At 25.9% G+C, this 27,747-nt stretch overlaps 2 protein-coding genes across 3 annotated transcripts; one reads left to right on the forward strand and one right to left on the reverse strand.

The window, feature by feature from the left end:
• Nucleotides 1-5,906: 5,906 nt before the first annotated feature.
• LOC111675709 lies at nucleotides 5,907-6,960 on the forward strand. 2 transcript variants are annotated; one of them, XM_046955157.1, is made up of 7 exons: nucleotides 5,907-6,201; nucleotides 6,262-6,294; nucleotides 6,361-6,381; nucleotides 6,454-6,498; nucleotides 6,559-6,585; nucleotides 6,660-6,731; nucleotides 6,794-6,960. In XM_046955157.1, exons 1-7 carry the CDS (start codon nucleotides 6,088-6,090, stop codon nucleotides 6,845-6,847), a joined length of 366 nt encoding a protein of 121 aa, XP_046811113.1. In that variant the 5' UTR covers nucleotides 5,907-6,087; the 3' UTR covers nucleotides 6,848-6,960. The 2 variants fall into 2 exon arrangements, with proteins under 2 accessions (XP_046811113.1, XP_023292289.2); XM_023436521.2 differs by having other exon boundaries at nucleotides 5,918-6,201; nucleotides 6,562-6,585.
• Nucleotides 6,961-10,999: 4,039 nt separating this feature from the next.
• On the reverse strand, nucleotides 11,000-13,348 carry LOC111675708. Its single transcript, XM_046954695.1, has 5 exons — nucleotides 13,209-13,348; nucleotides 13,065-13,151; nucleotides 12,674-13,012; nucleotides 12,476-12,608; nucleotides 11,000-12,412 (listed from the first exon to the last, which is right to left on the reverse strand). The coding sequence occupies exons 1-5, from the start codon at nucleotides 13,273-13,275 to the stop codon at nucleotides 11,539-11,541; spliced, it is 1,500 nt and encodes a 499-aa protein (XP_046810651.1). The 5' UTR covers nucleotides 13,276-13,348; the 3' UTR covers nucleotides 11,000-11,538.
• Between the last annotated feature and the right edge of the window lie 14,399 nt (nucleotides 13,349-27,747).

Genomic DNA, 27,747 nt, shown 5'->3' on the forward strand with positions numbered 1-27,747 from the left:
TAGTAAATGTAGAAAGAAAGGATATCAAACTGAAGTTGAGTCGAATAAAGTAAAGAAAAGTGTTATCTATTGACGTTTAAGTGAACATCATCACTTTAGTTTATAAGTTTTTAATATAAAATCCTCTTTTATGTGTCTGTTTTGTGGCTTATCGGTATACACATCTATTCATCCATCTAAGAATGTTTTGTTTCTCTACCCTCCTTAGTGTAAGGGTGCACATAGATACATTTGTATGTATTTAGTTAGTTTGAATGTATGTGAGTATGTATATAGTATGTAAGAGGAGACATTTTGTAGTTATGACTTGGGGCTGTTTGTATGTAAATAAGGAGCAAAAATGATTTTCTATTATATTTAAGTATATTTATTGCATATTTAAACAACTTTATTTTTATTTTTTTCCTCATGACTTGGCAAAAGTTAAAATGATTATTTTTCAAAAATATTTCAGATTTTTTTATTTAAAACTAACCATTTGCAAGACAAATATTTCTATTTACTTGATGTTTTAAAAACAATTTTAAATAAAAAATTCACATTTATGATTTTTAGGATATTTAGAATACAAACCTATTAAAATATTTTACATTGAGTTGGAATTAGGGAATAAAACATTAAAAATATTTTCATTCATACCACAATTATAACTATTTTGAATAATTTATTTTATATATTTAAGCCTTTTCTCAATATTTATTGAAATATTATAATTTTTAGATTATATGCCTTGTAGAGAACATTTTTAACCATTATACTAAATGTGTATGCTAAATAGTAACAATTTACTAGGAGAAGTTAAATATTTTTAGATAAGAAATTTTCGACAAATAAATAAAACTTTTTCATTCGAAAAAACAAAACGCTACCATTTTGTTTTTTTAACCCATGTATTCTCTCATAAACTGAAGGAGATTTGTTTACGATTGTTTTTTTTTTATTTTTAATATTTTGAAGTCATTGTATTTTTCAAAAAGCTCAACTTTAGTATCGTTCCGATATTAATGCATTTGATATGTCTTCAGGAAATTCACTATTTAAATACATATACATTAACTTTCTTTAAATTCAGTATGGTTTGTACTACAACTTAACTAATTGTAGCACAACACTCTTTTCTTAATTTTATATTTCTAATTTACACGAAGGTGCTTTATTTAGGGTTTTTAAAATTTATTAAATATTCTATTCTAGGGAAAAAACTATTTTTTTTTTATTGTAGTAACTATATTACTTCATTTTCGCATCGAAAATGTTTTCTTAGAAAATTAATTACTAATCTTTATTTTAAATGTGACAATTATTTATTAACTCACTTACTTCAGATGTTATGTATTTCTTAAAAAGATTTTTGGTTTTGTTTTCTGAGATTTTCAGGATATTTTCCTTGTATGGAAACCATAGCATCAATCCATGTATCTTACTAAGAAATGCTGAAGTAAAGTAATTAAAATTTTATGCTAACATTACTTTTACACCGCTATTTCAAACTAATTAAGCCTCTTTTTTGATCAGATGTAAAAATAGTTATAACAAAAGATGCATGAAAAAAGTTGATAATTGAATCGAAACGACTAAGACGTCGTCTTTAGTGGGGCACTAATTTAACCATGCAAAAGAGAGGAACATATGCTAAGGACGTACAAAGGAACATTCATGGTAATGACTGCTATATGATACGAGCATTAATATATGTTTGTATAAATGAATGAACATTAGCGTGGCCCCAAAATGGAAGTTGTTAAATTATATTTTAGAATGAACCAATCTTTAATACTTTATTTATTAATCATAAAAACGGAATCATCCTAATGCATGTCTAAACGTAAATTCTGAAATATTTGCTGATGCATACAGAAGCAGAAAGAAGGTATCAACAAGAAAGTGCAAATACCTTTACAAAAGGAAAGTAAATATAAAGCACTAACTACTGCACTACACACTGTATGTATTATGTATAGTTGGGTGGTATGTGTGTAGTTAGTTGTTTATACATACGTATGTACATATATCTACCTTACTTTTTATAGATTAATGTTTGTTTAACAGAGAAAAAGGCAGTCGGCTGAAAGACTGTATTCTGAATACGAGTCTGTTAGTAAATACTTAGGCTATCATATACATACATATACAATCACGTAATATCCCAGCAAATATATAGTCAAACATTTTAATAAACACATCAAAACATCGAAAGTAAACTTTAAATCAGATGGAATAAACAAGTTTAAAACAATAGATATATTTTAGTTAATATTCTGAAATACTTTCATTTCATTATTTAGGCATCAAGACATTTTTAACATATAAACAAACATCCAAAGTTGACTGGGATCGTGTACTATTTATATATATGTTTATGAACGTACATTGAGATGTCAATTCAAGGATTTTACGTGCGCAAGTATGTAGGTGTTACAAGAAAATATTAAAACATACCAATTATTACCAAGATCTAATGCTTGCTCTACACTTTTGAAGCCACTTAAGATAACAACAATGAAAAAAATTCACGTGGTTTCTTCCAGTATGCATGAAGTTAGTAATGGTGTTTTTGCAAGTAAGTAGTTTTCAGAAAATCATTCAGTTTAAAGCCATTATTCGTACGTATCACATAAATATACATACATATTAAATGTACACTCTCTCATATAAAATATACATGACTAAAGTTATGAAATCGTTAGTAGACAATTAACAGAACAAGGTAATAAGTAAGTAAATAAGTTTACATCTTCTAAATGAATTTTAAAATGTTATATTGATCACAGATTGCAGTAATAACAAATATTTATTTTTAAGTTTTAGAAAATTTTATCAGAAATTTACATTTTCCTTTGCAGATGATGATAAGCTGAATTTTTTTGTAACACTTATATTTATATATTATGTATAATCCCCTTCTTACTCTTTCAAATGTCAATTTAATACTATTTACATTTAAAATTCTTAGATCTATAAAAATTGTAAAACATAATTTTTATCAAAAACTAATATGTATGTACACAGAAAAAACTAAAATTCAGTTTTAATTATCAAAATAATTGTATCAAGCAAGTTTTGCACCTATAACCAAAATGATGATATCAATTACCAAATTTGTAAAAAAATAAAAATTTATATTTTTTTTCCAAATAACGAATTAATCAGAACAATTAATGTCAATAATTGAAACAAGATTTAACATTGATTAATTCATTAATTGTATAAGTTAAATATTTAATAAATATGAAATTAATATTTTATTAATTTATTAATCAAATAAATTAAACTGTTTGATATAGAATTTTTTAAAAATCAATTAGGAAGGTGATTAAAGCAATCAAATTATTAATCGATTACACACAACGTTAAAGGAATACTAGACCTTTAACAATGCGTTCAGCATTTACAAAAATTATCACTTTATTGTCACAATTTAACATATAAAGTTTTTCATAAATTGTCAAGAAACTTAAATATTATATGCCTACAATTTTATTGACTATTTAAGAATTATAAAAATTGCTAGCACAAAAATTCAAAATAAAATATTAAAAATAAATCTAAAATAGAAAAGAAGGCCAGAAATTTTTTTTCAATCAATTAAAAAATTAATTGAATTAATTAAAAATTTAATCAAAATTTTACACTTAAGTTTTAAACAGTTTCAAATAAACGAGATAATTAAGACAAATAAAAATTTGTTTAAATAAAAAATAAAGAAAATTAAAACATGTTAATTGAAAATAAACTACCGATAATTTTTTCTGTGTATGTATGTATAGTAGAGTATCCCAAGGAACAGCCATTTTAGGAATTTTATGTATGAATACCACCTCTCAATCTATGCGTATTAATGAACTAAACACGAGAAAAATAAAAAAATACAAATATTTTTTTTCAGATGGTCATCAGACGAATTGAAAATCCTGACCTCAGTATAAAATATCTTCTATTATTTTGAAATGTGTTTCAAAGTTTCAAAGTTTCAAAGTTAATTTTTAATAAAAATTGATTAAAAAACATGTCTCAAACTATATTTTTTCGCTTTTTATCGAAATAGGAGTTAAAATTGTTATAATTTTTATTTTTATAAAAAATGTTAAAAAATAGGTTGTCGTTTTTTGGTCCGTTTAAGAATTTTTAGATTATAAAAAAAAGTTTGCGGACCAGAAAAAGTGTAAAAAAATTTTTAAAAATTTTTTGAAGATATTATACTGAGATTAAGATTTTCAATCGCTGGTAGGGAACTGAAAATCTTTAAACAAATTTTTTTTTAATTCTTTTAGTACATTTAAACACATCGTTTAATAGGTATTCCTCATAAAAAGTGGTCCACGGTGGTACCCTAATGTACATACATATATATATGTATAAGTACGCTCAGATTATTATTCGATGATAGAAAAGCTTACTTTTTTAAAATTTAAAAGATTTTTTAATATTCAAATATAAAAAAAAAAACAAAACAATTATACTACGTTGCTAAAGTGTTAAAACATTCAAGACACTTAAAAAATACACAAAAAATAAAGTTGGCTAGATTTTTTGGCGCCACGACAATGTGGTTTTATCAAGTTATCGTAATGTTTTATTTGGAAAAAAGTATTTGGAAAAAAGTACTACGATAAAAGTAAAATAAAGAATCTTTAGTTATTTTGCAATCATTTTTTACATCAATGTAAAATGATTGATTTAAACAACTTAAAAAAATATTAATTTATTAATGATAAATTCAATAAATAAGATTTTATGAATATCACGCTTTTACATATTTCCATATATAACGTACATACGTACTGGTGAAATGCAAATATTTTCCATTTTACATATAAGCTTTTTACTTCATGATTGATTAATCAGGTTTTTATAATATACACAAATCCTAATTTCCTTTTTAACATTAATATTTAAAATAAATACAGACAAAAAACAATTGTTGCAATTTAAAACCGATTGTTGATAACTATCGCATTAAATGTATTATTTATCAACTGCAATTATCAAAGTACTGAAACTAATTAAATTAAACAATTTTCACTCGTACATTTTCATTTACAAAAAGATAAAAAACACGCACTCACATTCACTTATATAGGTAATTCGTAATCAATCATTTGAAAATTAACATAATTAAGTAAATGCAAGCATTACTCAATAACAATAATTTTTAAAATGAAAACAACAACGAAAACAAGGCATTAATTGTGATTACAATTAACTTTCTATGCAAATTTACAGATATACAATTAATTGTATTGTTTACTAGTTGTAAACCCACAAACATGCGAATACTTTGTACTACAAATACAGTTGATACAAATAATATTTTTTTATTTATATATTTATAAACAATAACAAAATATACCAAATGTACAAACATTCATTTAATTGTCTTTAGTAACATTGAAACAAAACAACCTAATAATGATAAAAACCAAAAAAAAGCACTAAAACATGTACCTTGCAAATTAACTAAAACTTTAATCAAAATCCAATTAATTATTTTGTAAATTATTGTTATTTCGCCATACGGAGCGTGTGGTAAGGAGTGCAATATACAAATTTTAAAAAAAATACAACAACAAGAGAAAACATTGTACATTGAAATATTTTTAATTTCCCTCTTATCAAATATTTAATGGCAATTTGATCAATGAAAACAAATAATTACTTGTACAAACATTACAGAATAAAACAAAATGTATTTCATTTACACAAAAAATACAACCACACATATATACATATGTAAATACTTACACTATTTACATTCATACAAACATACATGTACTTTGTTATTGTATTATTTTATATAAAATACGTTAGCACTCATACTCAAAAATTCGTTGATTCATTTATTCATTCTTTAATGTCAACATTGAAGTTTATTGTTCTCATGTGTGTGAAGTATTGAATAAAATATTGATGCATTCATTATCAACAAACTATAAATTGTCATTGTTTGCTTTGGTTCGCTTGCATAATTCTTTGATTTGTCGCGTTGTGAGAAAGTTAAAAAAAAACGGAGAAAATTTATTGACATACAATTGATATTAGTGTCCTGTAGTATTGATAAACCTGATTTTGTTTGACTGAATCACTAAAATGCAGCCGTTGCTAAAATTGCATATTTATTTGACAATTATTGTCATTATTGCTTTTATTAATAACGCAGACATGACACAGACTAAATCACAAAATGGAATGAGTGATTTGCTGGTAAGTTTCTATTTCACACAGGACTTGCATTGCATACAAACTTAAATATGTAAATTTTAGGGCATGGATGAACCTCCCGAAAAAGTTCCTGAGGTTAGTAAAAACAATGACGTAAGATGTCAAATTTCAAGTTTAAATTATATTTTTAATTTATTTTAGTTTGAATCATTTATGACAAGGGTAAGTGCCACATATTTAAACTTATTGCATTAATTTTTTAAGCTTTAAAAATCAAATGACTTCATAATGCAGAAACGTCGTGATGTTGATGCTCTTGCTGCCGATGACATACCAAAGGTACGTAAATCATAAACCATTTTATTTAATTTTTTAATGACTACTTTAATTTACTATAAGCAGGAAGAGCCTAATGCCCGCTTTAGAGTAAGTAGTTATACATACAAAATTTGTAATTTATTATATAAAATTTGTTTTTTGTTTCTCATTTGTTCTAATAGGTTCGTCGCGAAGCTCCTCCTGGTGAATCCGATGTTCCAAAAGAATTCCAAGAAAACGGTAAAATAAATCGGGTTAGTATTACAGAGATAGTCATTTTATAATGAAATTGACTGACACTTGTTTCCTTTTTAAGGCAAAACGTCAAATGCCACCACCTCCCGGAGAGATGCCGATGCCACCAGTGTAAAGAATTAAAGTAGAACAACATTCTCAAACTTTTGAAAATGTTACCTTTATTTTTAAATATTTCACAAACCTATTAGGGGACCGTATGAATAAAAAAGCAAAAAGAAAAACTTATTACTTATTGACTATTTATTTCATCCGAAAAACGTTATATATACCTCTTCCAGAATCTAAATCAATATCAAAATTTTAAAATAAAAAGACATCTCTACACATGAGAAAGTAATAAAATTTAAATATAACAGATATAAATATCTAGAAAGCAAAAAATGTATTGTTAAAGTTCAGTACTCACAATGTATACATATAATATCTTTAAAATTATTTGTTTACATACATATTTGTACTAAAAGAACATTAAGAGTCCGCCCAAGAAATTAAAGAAAAATCAGAAATTCTTAAACATTTTACTTATTCCTTAGAATAAACGAGTACTTTGCATTTCTAATAAATACAATAAACATAAACGTTAATTCAACTTGTAGTTATTTGCGTACGTAAGCACTTTTAACCTATATAGAGACATACAAACAAACTTATGTATGTTTGTAAATATGAATGTGTTCCTTTTTTATTTTATTTAAATAAAGTTTATGTAGAGACAAATATTGAAAAATACTTTTACGCGTATATTCGTTTATATGTGTGCACGTAAATACATATGTTTGTTGTATATGCGAATATGCAAAAATATTTATTTACTTTGGAAGTGTATAAAAGGAAAAAAGCTAACTTGCTATTTCCTCAACCACTCCTTTATTATTATTTTTTTGGAGTGGTGCAAATATGTCTTTCCTGGGACATACATATAAACAAACTTTAAGTAAGTTCGTTTCAACATACATTCAAATACATACATATATCTACGTATTTATGAGTACAATATTGTACTCTCCAATCTAAGTTAAGTAAAAGAATTCAAAATTGTAAAACAAACCAAACAGAAGTTTTTGGCATTTTTCTTTTCATTTTCATTTCCTTTTTACTTAAACTTTTGAAGAATTCAACTACAATAACAATAATAACCATTTTGGAAAATAACAAAAAAATCAAACTGCAATGAATTTTCTAATAATAACAAAGAAAAAAAAAACAACTGCAACCACGACAAGAAAAAGAAAATGTATGAACACCGACTTCAGAGCCATGTACATATGTATTTACATATATACTTCTACGTTTACATATGAACATACATATGTATGTCTATTCAATATCCCTGCTAGTTATCAAAAATAAAATATACCAGACTTGTACTACTTACATCGGTCACTATAACTCTTTTTTGGATTTTTGTAATAAAATAACAGATTTAATAAAAACGCCTGGTTTAAAGGAAATACTAAAATTCGAACTATATTTTCATATAGGAAGTAGGAAAACTTCAAACACAAGTGCGAGTGAGTTGCAACTCTGTCGAATGTCTGAAAATAAACACAAGTCTGACCGCCTATAAAACATAAATGACTATGACGATATTACAAATAAGATAAATTACTAATACAATTAATTAATATTTACTTCTCTAATCTAAACTCAATTATATATCCTATATATCTCCGTTTGTAGTTTCTTTCTGCAAAAATTCAACGCAATTTATTAATAAAATATATATTTTTATTATCTTCATTACAGATGGTTTCAAACAATTAATTGACCATTATAAAGGAGAGAACAAGTAAGTGAATCTGTTATATTTTTGTACTTTTAGAGAAATAACCAAAGTAAAATTTAAACATAATGCAATGTTTTAGGCGTTGTGGTGATGATAAGTGCCTAAAATTCGAGTTTGCCAAATTTTACATTTTTCCTTTTTATTATTTGAACTTTCTTTTGGTTTTGTCTAAATGTTTAGTGTATGAAAACAACTCACTGGCAATTTAAATAATATTGTATTACTATTTTATGCAAACAACACCACTTAGCAAACGACAATATTCTTTCTGTGCTGGTATGGCAAACAACCATTACTTTTGTATTCAATGTCACTAGAACTGTTTCTATATTTCTACCACAAAGACAAAATGCACATACATATGTATGTAGAACAAAAAGCATTTCAACATGTAAATAAATATACAATTGCGCATTAGATCAGCCCATAACATGATCTTCTTTTATATTCTTCAAATTATAGTTTTTTTTTTGATAAAAGCGCAATTGTTCATATTTTTAAACAATAAAGAAAGAATTTCAATGTAATCAATCCAAATAAAAATTTAATTTCGAAAACCAACTATAAATGGAAGGACTTGATTAATAAAGATACAAATATTTGTAGGGTTTTCGAAAAATGTTATACTAAAAGTATTTTTTTAATATTCAAATGTCTTTTCTTATAAATTCTATATTTTTGAATAATGTTATTCTTCGAGTAAATGAGCGATATAATTTCTAGATTTCCTATTAAATCTTTAAACAACACCCTGAACATCTAACAAAAGAAATATTTTTATGTTTTTTTTTTTACAATTTTAAGAAATAAATGCAGTATGTATGTTATATATAAATATGTACTTCTGTCCGTTATTGTTTGTCAGTTTCTGTTTTTGAAAAATACATTCAATTTTACTACAAATAAAAGTGATACAAGAGGAAACTGACTTTTTAGAAAAAAAGGAGAACAGGAAGATAGAATGCGTGTTGTGTAGACAACATCTATGCAGACATTTTTGTATAAGTAGAGTTTTAAATACTCATGCTTTCTTTTGTTTGTAATTTAAAGGAAAAAAAACAATTGCAAAATTTGTTTATTTTAATTATACAAAAGAAGATATAAAAAATATCACAATGATGTTAAAAGATCTATAATCATTTCTCAAATATATATATACATACATATATACATACATAGCTACATATTTACCTACCTATGAACAAATTGAGTTGCCGTTATTTCTGTTTTTCTTTAAGCATAATAATTTTTATTTTCAACTTGAAGTTAATTAATTTTCCTCCATAAACTTACCATTCGTTTTTATGAATCCATTAGAAAAGACACCAAATCGTTTCTTTTTAATAATCATTCTAATTAATACGATTTCTTTTTTTTAAGAAAAATAAATATCGTTCTTCAGAGTTCTCTATACATATATCCTTATTTTCATAATCTATTTAAATATTCATTGACATTCAAGTAAAAAACAGCACTTACTTGAACAAAAACAAAGAAAGAGCATATATAACAAGTAAAGTTGGTCAAATCCTAAAGTGCAATATCCTACAATCGACATAAATAAAGGATTCCGTAAACAATTATGTATATGTACTTTATTCCGTAAATTAAAGATTTGTTTCATTGTTCATTTAAGCGATTTATGCAATACAAAATATTTTAATTTAGATGTTAGTTTGCATTTTGCATTATCAATAATAACAATTATAATTCCCCAATATCTGCACATACATAAATTAGTGTAGGGTATACAAATGTAGATTATAATCTTAAAGAAAAAGTGAAACACAACAGAAAAAAACAGTGCAGAAAGAATATATTCATTTTTCATACTCTTGGCATTAAACTTAATCAAATGTATTTTATCATGTATTTTCTTCTCAACTTCTTATAGATGTTTTATACACAGAATTGTACCCTTAAGATGCAATATCATTGGCATTGATAATGCTACATGCAAATACAAATATAAAATCTGTTGATGCAGAGGGTAAACGGGAAGTGAAGTGAATAAGTACTTCTAAGAACCGTTCAAAGTAATTAGCTTTACTGTGTTTTAAACATCAGCAACTACAAACAAAAACGAAAAACTGTTAACACAATGCTGATATCCTCAAGCAACTATTCCGTTGTCTATAACTGAGGAGGCAAACCTTGAATATGTGGGTACATTTTTCATTTCAATGCAAAGAAAAGGGTTTTTGTTGTTACATTGCTCAAGTTAAAAATATATTCCTACTTGAGTTTCAAAAAAAAAAAACAATGCAAATCTACTTCTTAATTTCTTTAGTTTGTAATTTTAAATTCAATAATTATTTATTGCACAATACAGAATGCAAATGATAGTAAGTTTTTTTTAAGAAGAAAAAAACTGATTTTTAATTAAACTGTTTCATGCAATGTTTAATAAAAAAAATTATGTTTTTTTTCAGTTATTTCCTTTTATTTAAAATCTCTGTATTTTATTGATTTTCCTCTGATTAATATATGTGCATTTTTACATCTTGTCAATAATTACATGGGCACTTTTTTATATGAAGTGACCCAACCAAAAAAACGATTTGGACGAAATAAGCACCAACCAGGCATCAGTATCACCATTAAATGGAGGTCACATTTAGACATTTTGGCCACACAAGGTTTTTAATAATGAGTATTACTTTTCATTGGTCCTAGCAGAAATTGTCTAAAGGAGTTATATAGCTTGTTCTTATGTGTTTCCCAAAAATACTAATTTCGTTGAAATCGATTTTTTAAGTTGAGTCGGGCCACTTGACACGAAATTGCCCATATATGCGTATAAGTAAAAATATACATACATATTTTTAGCAATTTTAATGTAATATATATGTAGTTTAAATATTAAAGTAGAACCACATTCTTCATTAAAAGTTATGTAATCTTTAAGTAAATTTTTTTCGTAATTTATTAAATTTTCAAAATTGATTAAGTCAAGAGATACCGTTTTATAATATTCAAAATGTACGAAAGAGTTTGTTCACGAAACCACATTTACTTTATAATAAAATGTTTTCTTTAAAAAAATGATTAGCTTCTAATATTTTCAAGTAGTAGCCTTCCCTATGAGCTTCTCTTATATTTAGATTATTCTCGGTTACCAGTACTTTGGCTTGAGGTAACGGTTGAAATTTGAATATCTTTTTTCTTAACTTTGGCTCATAATTGAGTTGCATGTGTTTTGGTGTTTGGTATAGCTTTGATTTTATATCCGATGGCAGTTTATTCATAATGGGATGATCTCGAAATTGACGCTCATAAGGCAGGGACTGTTTGAGTTGTTCTTGTTGGCTCAGAGTTAGAATGGGCAAACGATAACTATCACGGAAACGCTCTTGGGTACTACTAAATGCAATCTTTTTGTTATTCCTCAATTGTTTTCGTGTGACTCTCTTTGCAATGCAATTAAATTTAATCTGTGGCTTTATAGTCGATATAGTTTTTGGTCTTAAAGATAGCGGTGCCCGCAAAGGATTGTTTATCATTGCAATATATTTTGAATCTGGATAAAGTAGAATATTTTTTTGTTTCTTCCCCTCTTGAGTCGATAGGGCTGGTTTGAAGAGATTGGCTCCTTTAAAAAGATGACGAAAACCGCGACCTTTTACATGTCTCCAGTCTGGTGATGTAAAGAATCTTGCCTTAATTACTTCATAAGGTAAACGGCGAAATTTTTTCCGCTTCTCTTTATCAATTATAAGGTCGATTTGAGGTTGATAAACACGTTTTGTCGAGCATGGACAGATGTTGGGATAACGAATCTCATAACGGCCGGGTGCGCCAGTGAAGCTTGTATGACGTGTATGTATACTATTTATTTTCACTGGTACCGTTGATAAACTATAAAATAAATGTGGATTCGGTTTTTTTACGCTAAAAATAAGAAAAATTATTTAAAATTACAATACAAAGCATAATAATTTATTTCATCTGTACTTTGATACGCTTTTTTTTGTATGTTGTTTACAAGTTGGGTTATATGTTGTTGGACCAGGTTCGGAAGGATTTTTGTAACATGCCCCTATATTACTAATCATACATCGACTTGTAGCACGTCGTTCGCGGGCATCTTTAACATTAAATTGTATGCAAACAAAGTTACAAAAGCCATATTTTACACTCTGTATAACATACTTGATAGAAAAATTCCTTTTGTCCTAAGGCAAGGTGCGAAAAGTCTCTCAGTTATGGTCGGTGTGTTATAGAAACTATTAGGTGTTTGACGGAAACATGGTCTAGGTTTTGCTTGATGAGTATATATTTTAGGCCAGTATGCACCACCCATTCCACACTTGCTGTCAAATGGTATTTTACTTGTATCATAACGATTAGGTGGTAAATGCCAGGATTTTCCTAAATCTCTTATCCTACACTTCCCAGAGCCATTTAAATTCCGATGGTTTGTTATAGAGCATGAATGTTTTTTCATACCCAGGACATGTTGGAAATATTGTATAGTTGCTCTTTCAAATTCTGTAAAAAAAAACATTTTTTAATATTTTCCCAAGAAATTTATAGTTTTTACCTGGATTAATATTTTTCCCATATAAGTAAATATTTTTCTTCATATATTTTTTCAAAAAATTAATTTTTGCAAACTTTATTCGATTTCCTTTGAACAAATGATAAAAATATTATATGGATAGTAATATAAATCTACATTACTTACTTGTTATCATAAAAAGAGGCAAAGACAACCGCGAAGCAGTAAACCTTATATTTTCGGACGAGTCCATATTAACCTAAATTATGTTCTGAAAATGTAATAAATATGGAAAAAATTTAAATTCAAAAAAATAATGATTAGAAAAGCAGAAAATATTAATTAAATTTAATACATAATATTGCAAAAGGTTACCCAAAAAATATATAATGTTTAAATAGGTCTTTCGTTCATTGAAGAAATTAAAAAAAGTTCTCGTACGGATTCCTTTTATTCAATTGGGCTAATGAAAAAACAGACACATCCAAATTAATCAAGTTAAAAATATTAAACTAAAATATAATTCAGTCGTTGCTTTTACATTAAAATCTATCATGTTAAATTCGTACCCTAAACTAGGTCTTAAATATTTAAAAGCTTCTTGAGGTTTGTGAAACACAACATTCACACACTCATGCAGATGCAAATGCTTACACAGATACACATGTCAACGATTGTAATGTAGTATGTGTATTAAATACATACTTGCTTTTGTTGCTATTTTCATTTTATGTCAATGTTGACATGTTAGTATTGAGAGACATAAAGTTGTTATAAAAACACACTCCCAATTGACATACATACTTAAACCAAGCAAACATTGTCTTATCCACAAAAGTGAATTAAACAGCTCTTATAAGGTAGATATGGATCAATAGAAATTTTCCATTAAATAAAAAAAATTATAACAAAATATATTATATAAATAATGCATAATTATGCATAACAACTGTCCGCCATATGAACAATATTTTATTGACAAATGTACCACATCGACTCCATCTGTTTGTTGGGCATGTATAAACGATTGTTCATAGAATAGTGTATATACATTAAACCGATCCTTTGTGTAGGAGATCAGCATCATGCTGGTTAATATACGTATGTAAGATTTAAAATTTTTAGTTCAAAAATAAATAGAAAAAATAATATTAAACAAAAAATAAACAAATTATATGCATTTTCTCAAAACATTTATGAAAAACAACAGTGTCCTAAAATTGCCTATACCTTAAGAGCAGACCTAATAAACTTGTGTCGGTAATGTTTTACTTTTTTCTATGAATATTTATTTTATTTTACCTTTAGTTAGTCGAGGAGGAAGTAAATGTTTGCATTCATGTGTTGTTTGAGTTTCATCTTCATGTAAATAGTTTTAGTTGTATTTTTAAACTATACATACTTATATACATAAGTACATATATTTTATAGATGAAATTCTTGAGAGTACGTTTGTTTGAATATAAGTACATATCTACTTGAAACACCTGTCATTTGCATTCAAACACAACCATAATACATAAACATATATATGTATGCATATTACCCATGCCCTTTAAAAGATCAGTATCTGATAGTTAAACTTTTTCTTGTTAGTATTCTATGAGCATTACTAATGCTTCTACTTATATGTATGTACATAAATATAATGTGTGTCCGTGTTTCAAGGGTACTGGAGCGTCTTTTCTTTGTCTAACATTTTTTTCCTGTATGCACATGTATATATTTGTGTAATTTGTATATATTAAGTACATTTACTTGTTGACTTTTTTGTGTGTTTGACATACATAGTTACATAAGTACTGCAATTCTTAAAGAACCGCCTTAATTTTCATTCACAATAATAAGAATATAAAAAATATAAATTAATATTAATTCAATTAATTAATTTATTAATTGCCACGCCTACTTTTAGACTTTTATTCACATATGTACTTATGTATGTACTATATAACTTGCTGCGTATGATTTATATATAAGATTGGTGGATGTTACATAAATCATACGCCACTGTTCATTTATTAATATATAGCATTTTAATTTTTAAGATTTTTGCTACTTTAAAAGGGGTACAATTTTATCCAAATTTATTTTTTTATTTTTAATTTAGCTCAGTTTTAGCTCAGCGAGGAATAATTGAACCGATTAATATTATTTGGTTAATCGATTAAAATGGCAATTGCATCTGTATGTTTTTCAAAATTAATTTTCTAAAGAAAATCGTTTCTTAAATAACGAAACAAATTTAAGCAAAAAACCGAAACAATCAGTAGGCCAAATATTCTGGCAACATATACATATTTAGTTTTGACGACTTCAATGAACGATATGCTTAATTTAAATTGATTGATGGAATTATCCCACGTATTTACATATAAATTAATTAATAAATACCCAGTCGGATTTTGAGTTATCTTAAAACTACCTCATGTTTAACTAGTATAGAGTCAGAGGTGATTCGAAAAGTAAAAATTTAACTTGTAAAACTCAGTACATTAACGACCAGCTATGAGTTAGTTAATTTTATTTAAATGTCTGTCCATTTCAGGTTCGTTTTTGAGTTTCCTTTGAAACTAGTGATTAAGAAGTAAGCAAAAAGTCAACTTGATTTTGATTTTTTTTAACTCATAATATCTGACAGGGTAATGTAATGTTATCGTTACTGTGTAATTGTACATATATACATAGCTCTATAATTTTATATGTATGTGTAATTTTTAGAAGCATTAATCTGTTAATAATTGTTAGATGTAAAACATAAAACGTAGGAAACCATTTATATAAATTAAGTGTTTATGACGCATTAACGTCGATTAATGTAGCATATTAAAAATCTTTAAGTATACAGTTTGAACTTGAATTTTAGTAAAATATTTGTTTTACATCATCCATACTTCCACTGGCTTCATTAAAACTTTAAAGCAGCTTTAAACTAACAGTCATTATTAAAAATGATATATTATGTTCAGTGAAATGTTAAGTGATTAACAAACATAAATTATAGATGTTTCAATTAACAATTTATTCTTTTTCTATACCGTACTTTTTAAAGCAAATAGATTTAAATTTGATAATAAGTAAATACTCGTTGCTAGTTTAAGTAAAATTATTTTCCTTATTTTGACTTTAATACTATACTTTATGAAAGAAATTTCAATTATAGTCTTAAAACTACTTACCTTTTTACGGTGACTGACTAGCTGACATTATCAAGAATACACACATACCACTACTCACTTACAGACTATTCAAACACTAAGTATGTGTAAAGACGACAACTTTGAAAAGGAAAAATAAACAATGTCAGTCAAAACTCTGAAAACAAATATTACATTATTATTTATATGATAACAACTGAACAATATAAATGTACATCTTCATAGTGCTTATGTATGTATAGTCAACTATCATAAGCACAAATGAAAATACATACTCATAGCATAAACTTTCAATTATATCAACAACCAAATGTTTTTTCCGACACTGTATTTATGCATTTACACATAAAGATCTTTCTATGCTCTTTGCTTTTGGTTGCTTGTTTATCATACAAATACATTGGTACACACGTTCATTCGTACGGTATAGTATGTATGTATATATTTGATTTTATCCTCAACTTCTTATTTTTGCCTTACTTTAGCAACAAGAAGATCTTGAAATGAGATAAGTACTCAAGCAACCCGACCATGGAAAGCAATAAACAAATGCATATGAAGGATATTTACAATGATGCAACAATCCTTAAACAGAGTAAAATATCCGACAACAACAGCATTATTCGTACACGTATTGTCACTGAAACATGGTTGGTTGTTCGCTTTTACACATTCGCAGAAGAAACCTTAAAAGCATTAGAAGGAAAAGACAATGACAGCTACCGAACAAAAAAAACGGGTACTTCAAAACAAATACAAAAAAATAATAAAATACAATTTAAAAATACTTAAATAAGAGTATATATGTATAATATACCTACATACTTTTATGTTTTTATTAATTTATTTCATATATAAATACTTATGTATGTTATATTGTTGTGTTTAAAGCTAAATTTTTAATTTAAGGAATTTGCAGTTTTATTACTAAATACGGGTGTATGGTAGATTATTTGTTAAACAACTATAACAGTCAAATAAAATAATTTTGTTTTTTATCAAGAGCGCAATTTAACAAGAACGCCTCTAATTTAATTTAAATAAAGTTCTACATATCAAATACACATGAAGAAGAAAATAATATACATTTTTTAAGACATGAGAATGGCTTTACTGTGTAGTGGATTTATTTCACTCTTGCAGTAAATGAGCGATTTATATGCAAATATTTATTATTGTTTACAAAAAGCGTTAATCGTTTTGAAATAAAAAATAAATATGTTTGTATGTTAAAAAAAGGAAATGTAATAAAAATCAACAAATTTTATTTTGAACACGAAAATCTGTAAACTGTTATTCAACACGGAAAGCTAATAATTTTAATAGGTAACAAACATTTTAAATACAAATTCAAAATTATTTAGACACAAAAATATCCAGAAAACACTGTGTTTTCTTCAATTAATAATTTACTTAATACTTTATATTTCTACTGACACACGTAAACAGAGAATCATTATTTTTTTATCTTGTACATACATACAGCATGTATTGTATATTATTGTAAAGCGGGGTACCAATAGGACCAACAAAAATCAAAAACATTTGCTAGACTGGCGCCTGGTTAGGTAATCAAAATTATTTGCATTTCAATTTAAATTGTGCTTCTATTTGTGTAAATGTTGGAAAAGTCTGGAATTTATTTTAAATATCAAATATACTTTGTTTATTTTAAAAATACTCTACTAAGGAATACTAACCACATCATCTTCTACGACTTTAAATAACCATATATACTGTGATGTGATCACACTGTAATTAATAAATATAAAACTGGGAAATATTTTTTATTAAGTTATTGAATTGAATTTAAAAAATTATTTTTATAAACATAATAAGTACATATACATACATATGTACTTACTTAACATGAGAGCAATTTTAAAACAGTACTGAATCTATCGGTCGTCTTCAACCAACCTTTTAATATTGCTATTTTTCAGCGCAGAGGGAGCGAAAAAAAATAAATTTATTATAAATATTATCATGTAAATTTTTGTTAGTGGGTTTCTTTAACATTTAAAAAACAAAAACACTCCAAAGAAATAGAAAATGACAAAAAATTTTAACTTATTAACATAATTTTTACAAAGTGACTACCATTTATAAAAATACTATTGTAATGTAGATGTACATATGTATGTATATTCCATTTATATGTAAGTGTAAGTGTATTATTTCAGTTGGCCAAAGGGGAAACTGTCTAAAAGCAAACAACGACAATATGTACATATTTAGTAAATCAAGAGCAAATGAAATACTACAGGGAAAACAAAACAAATCAAACATTTAAGGGTTGCATGAAGAGTCAAACAAAAGCATTCTGAGAATGAACAAGTTAAGAAAATGACTTATTGCAAGAATTTAAATAAAAAAGTTGTTTTTATTTATTATTAAAATACGTTTTAATCGAAAATTTTTCGTCGTATCCTTCTCCCGTTCCAAACTTGTTTTCGTTTTCATATCGATATTTTGTAGAAAAATATTTAACAATTTTTATTTTGCTTTTGATTTTTTTTCGTTCTGTTCCAATCTTCAAGTGTATGCTGTTTTATTATGATTATTTGAAAAACAATATTGTATCTGCCCGAGGTCAAGAATTACTTTCTGTCAAAAAAAAATAATAATAATAATAATAATAATAATAATATAAAAACAAAAAAAGAACCGGAATATATTTTGTGTTATATTTGTAAAATGTGTCCGTGGGTGTAAGAACGAGAATTTTACCAAGAAATTTAATAATAAAGGATCTTTGTGGATAGAATGAGTTTCAATCTTCATCTTTGTGTACGAGTTGACTTTGTGGCAAGTTTCTATTAAATTTGTTGTATTGGATCTGTACTAATGCATATAAATATACTACTTTCATCTATATGTACATATATTTACTAAACTTACAAACATATGTATGTGTGTCCTGTAAGTCATTTTAAATGCGCATATATTGATATACAAACTTATGTGCAAAAATACCTATACATGCTTTCATAAATACATAAGTTTGAAATATTAGGGCAAAAACCTGGTTCAGTTGAGTTTAGTTTTGTAGGTATTTTTAAAAACTTAGTTCAATGCGAATAAATTTAGATATTTTATATAAATGTAACCAAAATTCTTTCAATAAAATTGTTTATTTCTGATGGTAAAAATATAAATTTTGTTAGAATTGCAAGTGAAAAAATTGATGAGATTTTAGACGCTAATTACGATACAGTAAATATTTTTTCATGCAAGTAACTGTCGCCCTAATTATTTTAAACACACAAACCATAACAAATAAATCTGTATGTTCATATAACGTTTGTTTGTATTTATGAGGTTTTTCGTTCGTTTAAAGTACCACATATTTTGTAATAACCCTAAAGCGATAATAAATATTTGGTATGTCGTCAATGGGTTGATGGTTTGCAAGTGGTTAAATTTTGTAAACTGACAGAAACTTGAGTCGAAAGAAGAATTGAATTTATTATGAATTCGAATATATGTATGTTTTTATGAACTATATTTATTATTTCATAAATATTTATTATGTTTTTTAATATCAAATACAAAAAATTTTAAATAATTGTATAATCAAGTGTATACGTATCTAAAGTCTACCAATTTAAATTAAAGCTATAGTAGAAATAAATTTAAAATTGCATTTATTAAAGTTGTTCGTTTTTCATAATTATAAATTATATATTAAACATTCAAGGTTTGTGTATGTATTCAAACATTTATATATATATATATATATATATGTATATCGGCATTTGATGCAGTGGACAATTTTCAATCAAAAAGACGATTTTTAAATTTTTCATTTACATTTCAAGTAACGACATAAACATATGTAGATATGAATGAATGAATGAATTCTCTATAATTAAAACATGGATGTGAGTAAGGGCGAAAAGATCATTTTTCCTAAATCGCGTTTTTAGACGGTATAGTGTTCATCTGGCCTATTTTTATCTATTCCTGAAAAGATAAATTAAAAAATCCACGTTTTTGTAATATTATTCTTTATTTAAGGTAAACAAATATAAGATATATATAATTAAATATAATTATTATAATTGCATCAATTTAACAGAATAGAAGGAACACATTTCAATTCCATTTATTCTTTAAATATATTGCAAAAATATTATTTTAATATTAATCTCAATATGGACAACAAAAAGGTCATATATTTATAATATAAGTATATGAATATTAACAAAACAATTTTTTTAGTTTTTAAATAGGACCTCCTTGAAACTTAAGCAAATTATAATATGATCTCTTACGTTGATACTGTCCAAGTTTTATCCAATATAGTTGATAATAAATACATGAAAAATCATTTATTTCAGAAGATATTCAACAAACATATATGGATATATGCCCTTATTCTATTTAAGCAAAATTTCAAGTGTCGATTTTTGCATGTTGTGATCTATGTTTATGCTCTCTTGTATAATTTTCCAAGTGGTTTATATGCCCTCATTCGGCTCCACGCTTCAGTTGTATTACATATATAAATTACATATCTATATAATTAATAGGCAAAGGATGTTACAGTATACATCCGATTTTGGCCAAAGTTTTAAAAGTAATTCTTCGTAGATGTGCACAATATATATGTCAATAAGATCGGTTCAGAATTTTGGGAGCTATAAGCATTTGAAGTTGTTACTAATACATAAAAACAAAAGTCACACGTACTTATGCTTGAAAACCCCCAAACAAAGCAAGACACAAAAAAATATTAAAATTTGAATCTGTACTAATTTTACATATGCATACACATTTTTATAATCTGAATTTTTAATTTAATTTCGATTTGGGAGGCGGAGCTCCCTTTATGTACTCTAGTATAAATAAATATGCAATGTGAATGGTATACCTGCTAGACCTACCTGAGACTCGAATCTTTTTAGAATATAATTTGAAATTGTATTGTTATATTTAGCTCATAAGAATTGAAGTGCCCATGTACAGTATCAAAAATATAATACTATTCTGGTTTTTCGAAAACTCAATTTGTACAAAGTAAGCAACTATGGTAAACATTTTAAAGTAATATTGAAAGGATTTACAAATATGTTCCTCAAGAAACTCTAGAATTGAATTACTTTTAAAAGTATTTAGTTTGTTACCTTAATATTTGATAAAGCAAGAAAATTCTCTTCTACCATCTTTATATGTAAATTCTATAGTTTATACTTCTACTTTAATTTAAAACTAATTAATAACTAACATTATTACATTCTTTACCTCAAGTGCCTTTTAATGTTAAACCAACAGACAAAATAACAAAGTAATTAATTATTCCAAATATTTAATAACTTTCAACACCATCGTATAAATCTACTTAAAGGCGCTAACTTGAAACTCAGTCAGTCTATGATAATTATTTCAAATCCTTTGAACACGACAATGAATTGTTGAACATTAAAGAGAAACTCGAACAAGTGCCATCAAGTAGAAGTAAAGCAAAAAGATGAGCAATAAAAAACATCAGGGAAAGTTTTTCTCTCAAATGTTTTAGCAAAAGTGTAAACTAAAATTGTTATGAGATTTTTCGAAAGGAAAAGGAAACATTTTAAATTGGTGTTTAATTTAGACGGCACAAATCAAATCACAAATAAACAGCTGTTACATTTAATAAATTGTTCACACAATCATCTGGATGGCAACCAATGCTAAGAAAAGTGTTTAATAAATGAAAAGTAAACAAAAATAATCGTCCGTTAAAAAAAGTTATAAGTACACATCTGAGGTTAATTAATAACAAAAAAAAAACATTTGTATGAGATAAAATAAATAAATGTTTCAAGGAATTTGTAATTGCTCTTCCTTAAAATAAAAAATTAATTAAAATTTTTGTAAATAATGGAATTAAAAATGTCTATGTGTTAATTAAGTTGTTAAAAACAATTAACAATAATTTTCTTTAACATGTTCATTTAAACGAGTATGTTAATTTCCTACACTCATTCACACACACACACGCACTCACACACACATATTCAAGTCATGATATACTTTTTTGGGTAGAATGTGTGTAAATTTCTGTAAGTGCGTATATGTAAACCTAAAAAATAAAAGCATCCACACAATAAAAACTCATAAAAGAAACATGTCATAAGAGTGTAAATAAAAAGCTCTTTCACTTCGTGTTGTTTTATCATTGAAATAAAATCATGTTTTATGAAACGGAAATCACCAGTTTTGTGTAAAGCAAGCTTTAGAAAGAAAGCAAACAAATTTAGCAATTTGTTTACAAAAATCTTCCCCTCGCCACCTGAGTCCAATGGGTACAAACAAACTCTATGCCACATAGGACGAACGTATTATATTAATGTTATTAACAGTAGCAAATGTTATGAGTTGTTTCCACCAAACCAAACCAATCCAAACTAGACTAACCGAACAAATTCTTTCCAACATTACAACAACATTTACGCATTTTCATGTGTTTTTATTTACCCATAGATTGTACCCCTGAGTAAAAGGGTTGTTTTTTATTTTTTGATATTGTTTGCTGTGCGATGTTCATTACATGATTCTCGTGGTTGTCGGATTCCACTCATTTTACTATTTTTTTTTTTCGTTGCTTCATCCTTGTCGTATGTGAGGTTGTGCTTAAGCTCATTTAAAATTTTAATTTTTTTATTTTTTGTTTGTTAACAAGTAGTGGTTATAAAATTACCTACTTACCTCTGTCTCCATTCAATGTGCCTTTTTATGGTCCTTAAGGGGGACAGAGAGATTTGTTTTAAATTATAGTCACTTTTGTGGCTTGATATTTATAAATGCTTGTTTTTGTATGGAATTTATTTTGTAACAGGAGGCAGTTGTGTTATGTTTCTTTCTCTTGTTGTTGTTTTTACTGTAATACACGTGGGAAATGTTTAATGAAGTCACAAGCCAGGCCAACAACAGCAAAAACTAAAACAACAAGAACAAGCAATTAAAACTAATTTATATTAACAATTTTTGTTGGTTTCTTTTGAATTTCACTCTACTCAACTGAAGCCGTTGGCTTCATTTTGTCTTCTTTTCATTCATCTACCTAGGATTCTACTGTTATATCTATCTTTATCATCATCCTTGTGCATCTCGTTGTTATGGGTCACGCATTTAAATTTACTTCATTGTCTACGATTTTGTCCACCACCCACAAAACAAATTACCCACATATTTTTAAGTTTAAAGAACTTTAGAATTTTTAATATTCCTTTGGAATAAATTACAAATAAATCGAGCAACAATTAAAATGGAATGTCATATTGTCAGAGTTTGTGGAATGCAAAATGTAAAAATTAATTTTTAAATAAGGGAAAACGAAAATATTACTATAAAAATTTCATCTGACTACTGCTAGAATTTAATTAATTAAAAAATATTTTTTATTTTGCTTATTAGAAAGTTATACAATTCTTCGATTATTACTTGGTAGATTAGTTAATCAAAAAAATTATATCTAAATATCAAATAACAAATGGTATTTTGTTATTTTATACAAATCACACACGGAAATTATGTGGACTGTAAATCTTAGTCATTTCTTTAATTAATTAAAAAAATAATATTACTTTAATTTCATCTCTTTTGACCAACAAATCCTATAGTTTTTTGGGCCTATTACCACTTTCAACTCAATGGAATTCCTATTTCAATTGTTCGAAATATATTTAGTTAAAAATTTAATCATAATTTCTGTTTATAACGTTACATGTATGTCATTTTTATCTAGAATAAAAATTTTAATTTTTAGATACCATTCATAAAATTTTCGTAGTCGTGTCCATATTGGTTGATCTTGTACAAAAGGTTCTTTATTAGATTTTTTATGTTTTTTTTGCATATTTGTATGGTTTATAATATAGAAAATATTTAAAGGTTTTTTTTTTAATTTTTACATTTAACGTAAAAACTCTGCTGTGCCATTGAAGATACGCTTTCCCAAGTGTTTATTTTCGGTTAGAATATTATTTTTCTCAATACAAATGGTGCAATTCTAATCTTAAACTTAAAGATACTTTATAAATATACCTACAGATCGACTATACTTTACTGTTTTACACATATACACACTTATTAGCTAATTGTTTGATGGAGACAATGTAAGTCGATGACAGTCTAACTTACATACGGCAAATTTATACAAAATTGATAAAAAACCAAGTAAATACTATTTATTAATAATTTCTATAGTAACATGTTAAACAGAGGGTGTGAAATCTCAAATATTATGCTTATTACATTCGTATAGTAAAATGCATCGTGTATATAGTTAATTCTTAGAATCTAACCCTTCTGTTACATACACAAAAAATTTTTTGTCATGTTTGTCTTGTTTTATTACCAGACATGTCGCAAAATTTAACAAATATTTGTTTATTTTCAATGTTTATACAATATTATTATTATTATTATTGTTCATTTGGCATATTCTTGCTGTATAAAAATTGTCACATTACTGGGACAACGTCTACATGCCGACCATCCGACTGTCTACTCATTCCACTCATACTCATAGACATGAAAATAGTACTTGTTGTTGTGATAGTAAAAGCCATATTTATAATTATTGTTAAACGTTAATAGCGGAAGCGTACAAGCAATTAGTGTTTTACCCAGTTAACTAACATTTTATGTACGAATACATGTTCGGGATGTTTGTGTGCAAAAGCATTTTATAGGCACATTGCCATGTAAATGTACATAAAGACACACATTCATACTTGTGTACTTCTATATGAACGAATTATAGTATATTTAATACATGAAACGAACATGTAACTCAAACACACAAACGACTATATACACAACATTGTTGTACTTTCCTATATAGCAAATTAGTTTTAGCCAATTATTTGACTACTTACCATTAATGTACTAATCTTTTAATAATGTATTATTATCGATTTGCTACAGAGAAAATTAACATACTCACTCGTACATACAAACATATGTAATACATACATACATTAGACCGACTCTCAAAAAAGTTTCCATATTAAAGTTTGTAAAGATTTAGCGTTGTTCGTTTTAAGAGAATATCTTAAAGGACAAATTATTTTACATGTTTAATTATTTTGTGTGTTTTAAAAAAAATAATAATGTTTAAATAAAAAACTTAAAAATAAAATTTTTTGAAATCAACTAAAAGAACGATTCAGCTTTTCAGTCAGTCGGTCTAATAAAGTTGTGAATGTATGTTCGTATGTATAAAATATAGTAATAGTAAATATTATAACATACATTAACATAAATCCAAAGAGATAAAATGTTTAATTTAGATCTTTCGTTCTTCCTTTTTCTATGTCATTTAAAATGCCTGCATATTATATGCAATCCAACTATCAATTACAGACGATTCATAAGTAATCATGTATTTTTTTAATATATTAAAACAAAATTAAATATTAAAGAATTTGATTTATTAAATTTAATTACAAAGAATTATTAAAGAAAATTACAAAGAATTAAAAAGAATTAATAAATTAATTAGTTTGTATTTTTTTTAATTATATTAATAAGTATATATTTTTAAGGTTTAATCTCACTCTCTTCATAATTCCAACGAATCACTGATCTGAAGTGAATATTTTAACTAAGATTTAAATATAATTTTACACTCATATAATCAGTTCTCAAATATGATGAAAGTTTAAATTGTACGACTTAAAGTATATAGCTGAGGTTGTGGTAGTTTATATGTGTGTTTGTATATGCATAGTTGCTAGGAGACAGCAATATTATCCAATTGCATGTAAAAACATCAAATTTTTTAATACAAGTGTATTTAACTTTTATCGAATTGAAACTTCAAATAGATTTTTGTCATTTTTTATTTTGAAGATTTTATTTGAATTTTATTTATTGTTATTGTCATAATGGTAGTAAACGAGATACAGAGGCCCCAACAACATGTCCATAAAAAATGGTCAACACAAAGCATATTTATTTCCATTTATATTTTTTTCAGTTAACAACTAAAAAATACAAAAGAGTAACACAGTCAAGGACTCTTAAAAAACTCGAAAAGAGAGGGAGATAAAATTGTTTAACTTGTCTGCTTTGTATTGTATACATTCACCAAATTTTTAACACACATACATACATATTCGAGTTCATTTATATACATTAGACCTGTCCTTAAAATATGTATATTGCTCTTCAAATATTCTAAAGAAATAACTTATTATATAGAGTATAGTTTTTACATGAATTTTATTATTTGTTAATATACATGCTTTATGCATTTTTAAATCAACTAATACTTATAACATTAATATTTTTTTTAAATAAATAAACGATATACCAAAAAACTGAAGTACAACTTATAACAAATCAATTACTACATATAATTGATTTCATTTACAACTTATTTGTATTTTTGTTGTTAAATGCTTATTTGATTACAAATTTCTATGATTCAAATACAAAATAAATTGAACCCTTTTTTAAATTTGTGATTAATCGTAAATTTAAAATTGTTTAAATTAATAGTTTTATATGTGGCCATGAAAATAAATGCAATAATATTTATTTTTAACAAAGTTTTATAAAAGCTGTTTAATTTAGATACTAAACACGAAAATTAACGATCATTATTTTTAGAATTAAGTTTTGGAAATGAATAATGAAATTACTTATTTCGATAGAATTGACAAATTAGTTTTCTTAATTTCAAAAATGCTATCGAATAGAATGCAAACTATCTAAGTAGTTATTTTGAACTAATCTTTATTATTCGATAACGCTGCTTTCTTCGTCCTAGAATTATTTTACTAATCCCAGCTTTCTTCTATATCATTTCAAAAATTTAAATATTATTTATACTGAAATTTTAACGTTAAAAATGAAAGATCTCACAATTCTTGATATATTGAAATACATACATTTGTTACCGATTTTACAACTCTTAATCAATACAACAGGGTGCAGGATTATTCTACATATATACGATAAAACACCTACATACACACATACATAAATATGTATGTATTAATGTTTTGTATTTTTGTGTATAACTTTAGTTGTTCGGTGCTTATGTTGTTGTTTGGGTATATTTATTTATATATAATTTGTGTATTTTACTATTGTGATGGATTGTATTCCCGCATCACTAAATATGTATATGAAAAAAAAAAAAATATATATATATCAGTTTTGTTATATGTATACTTTGGTATGTTTGTGAAAGTGTAAGAGTAGTATTTATTATATTATTTTTGTAAATGCTTATAGAATGGTATCATGTTTTTCGTTATTCAAGTATTTCTTCTGTCATTTATTGTTGGTAAGTGTTAAATTGTATATCATTGTGGTCATGATAAAAAAGATTTATTTATTTATTATTATTTTTTTGTTAACAATAAATTAATACTTTTTATATAAATTTGCATAAAATATACAAACTATTAAATACAGTTTTTTAAGTTTTTAAGTGTCTAACTGCACTTAATTCAAATGCTGAAAGGTAATTGCCAAAAATGAAAAACTATATGGCAACAAATACAAAAATACAAATATTAGAGTCGCTTACAGCATAAAAGAAGTATACAATGGACATTTAAACA

Source organism: Lucilia cuprina, chromosome 6 (assembly GCF_022045245.1).
Source record: "Lucilia cuprina isolate Lc7/37 chromosome 6, ASM2204524v1, whole genome shotgun sequence".
Lineage (NCBI taxonomy): Eukaryota > Metazoa > Arthropoda > Insecta > Diptera > Calliphoridae > Lucilia > Lucilia cuprina.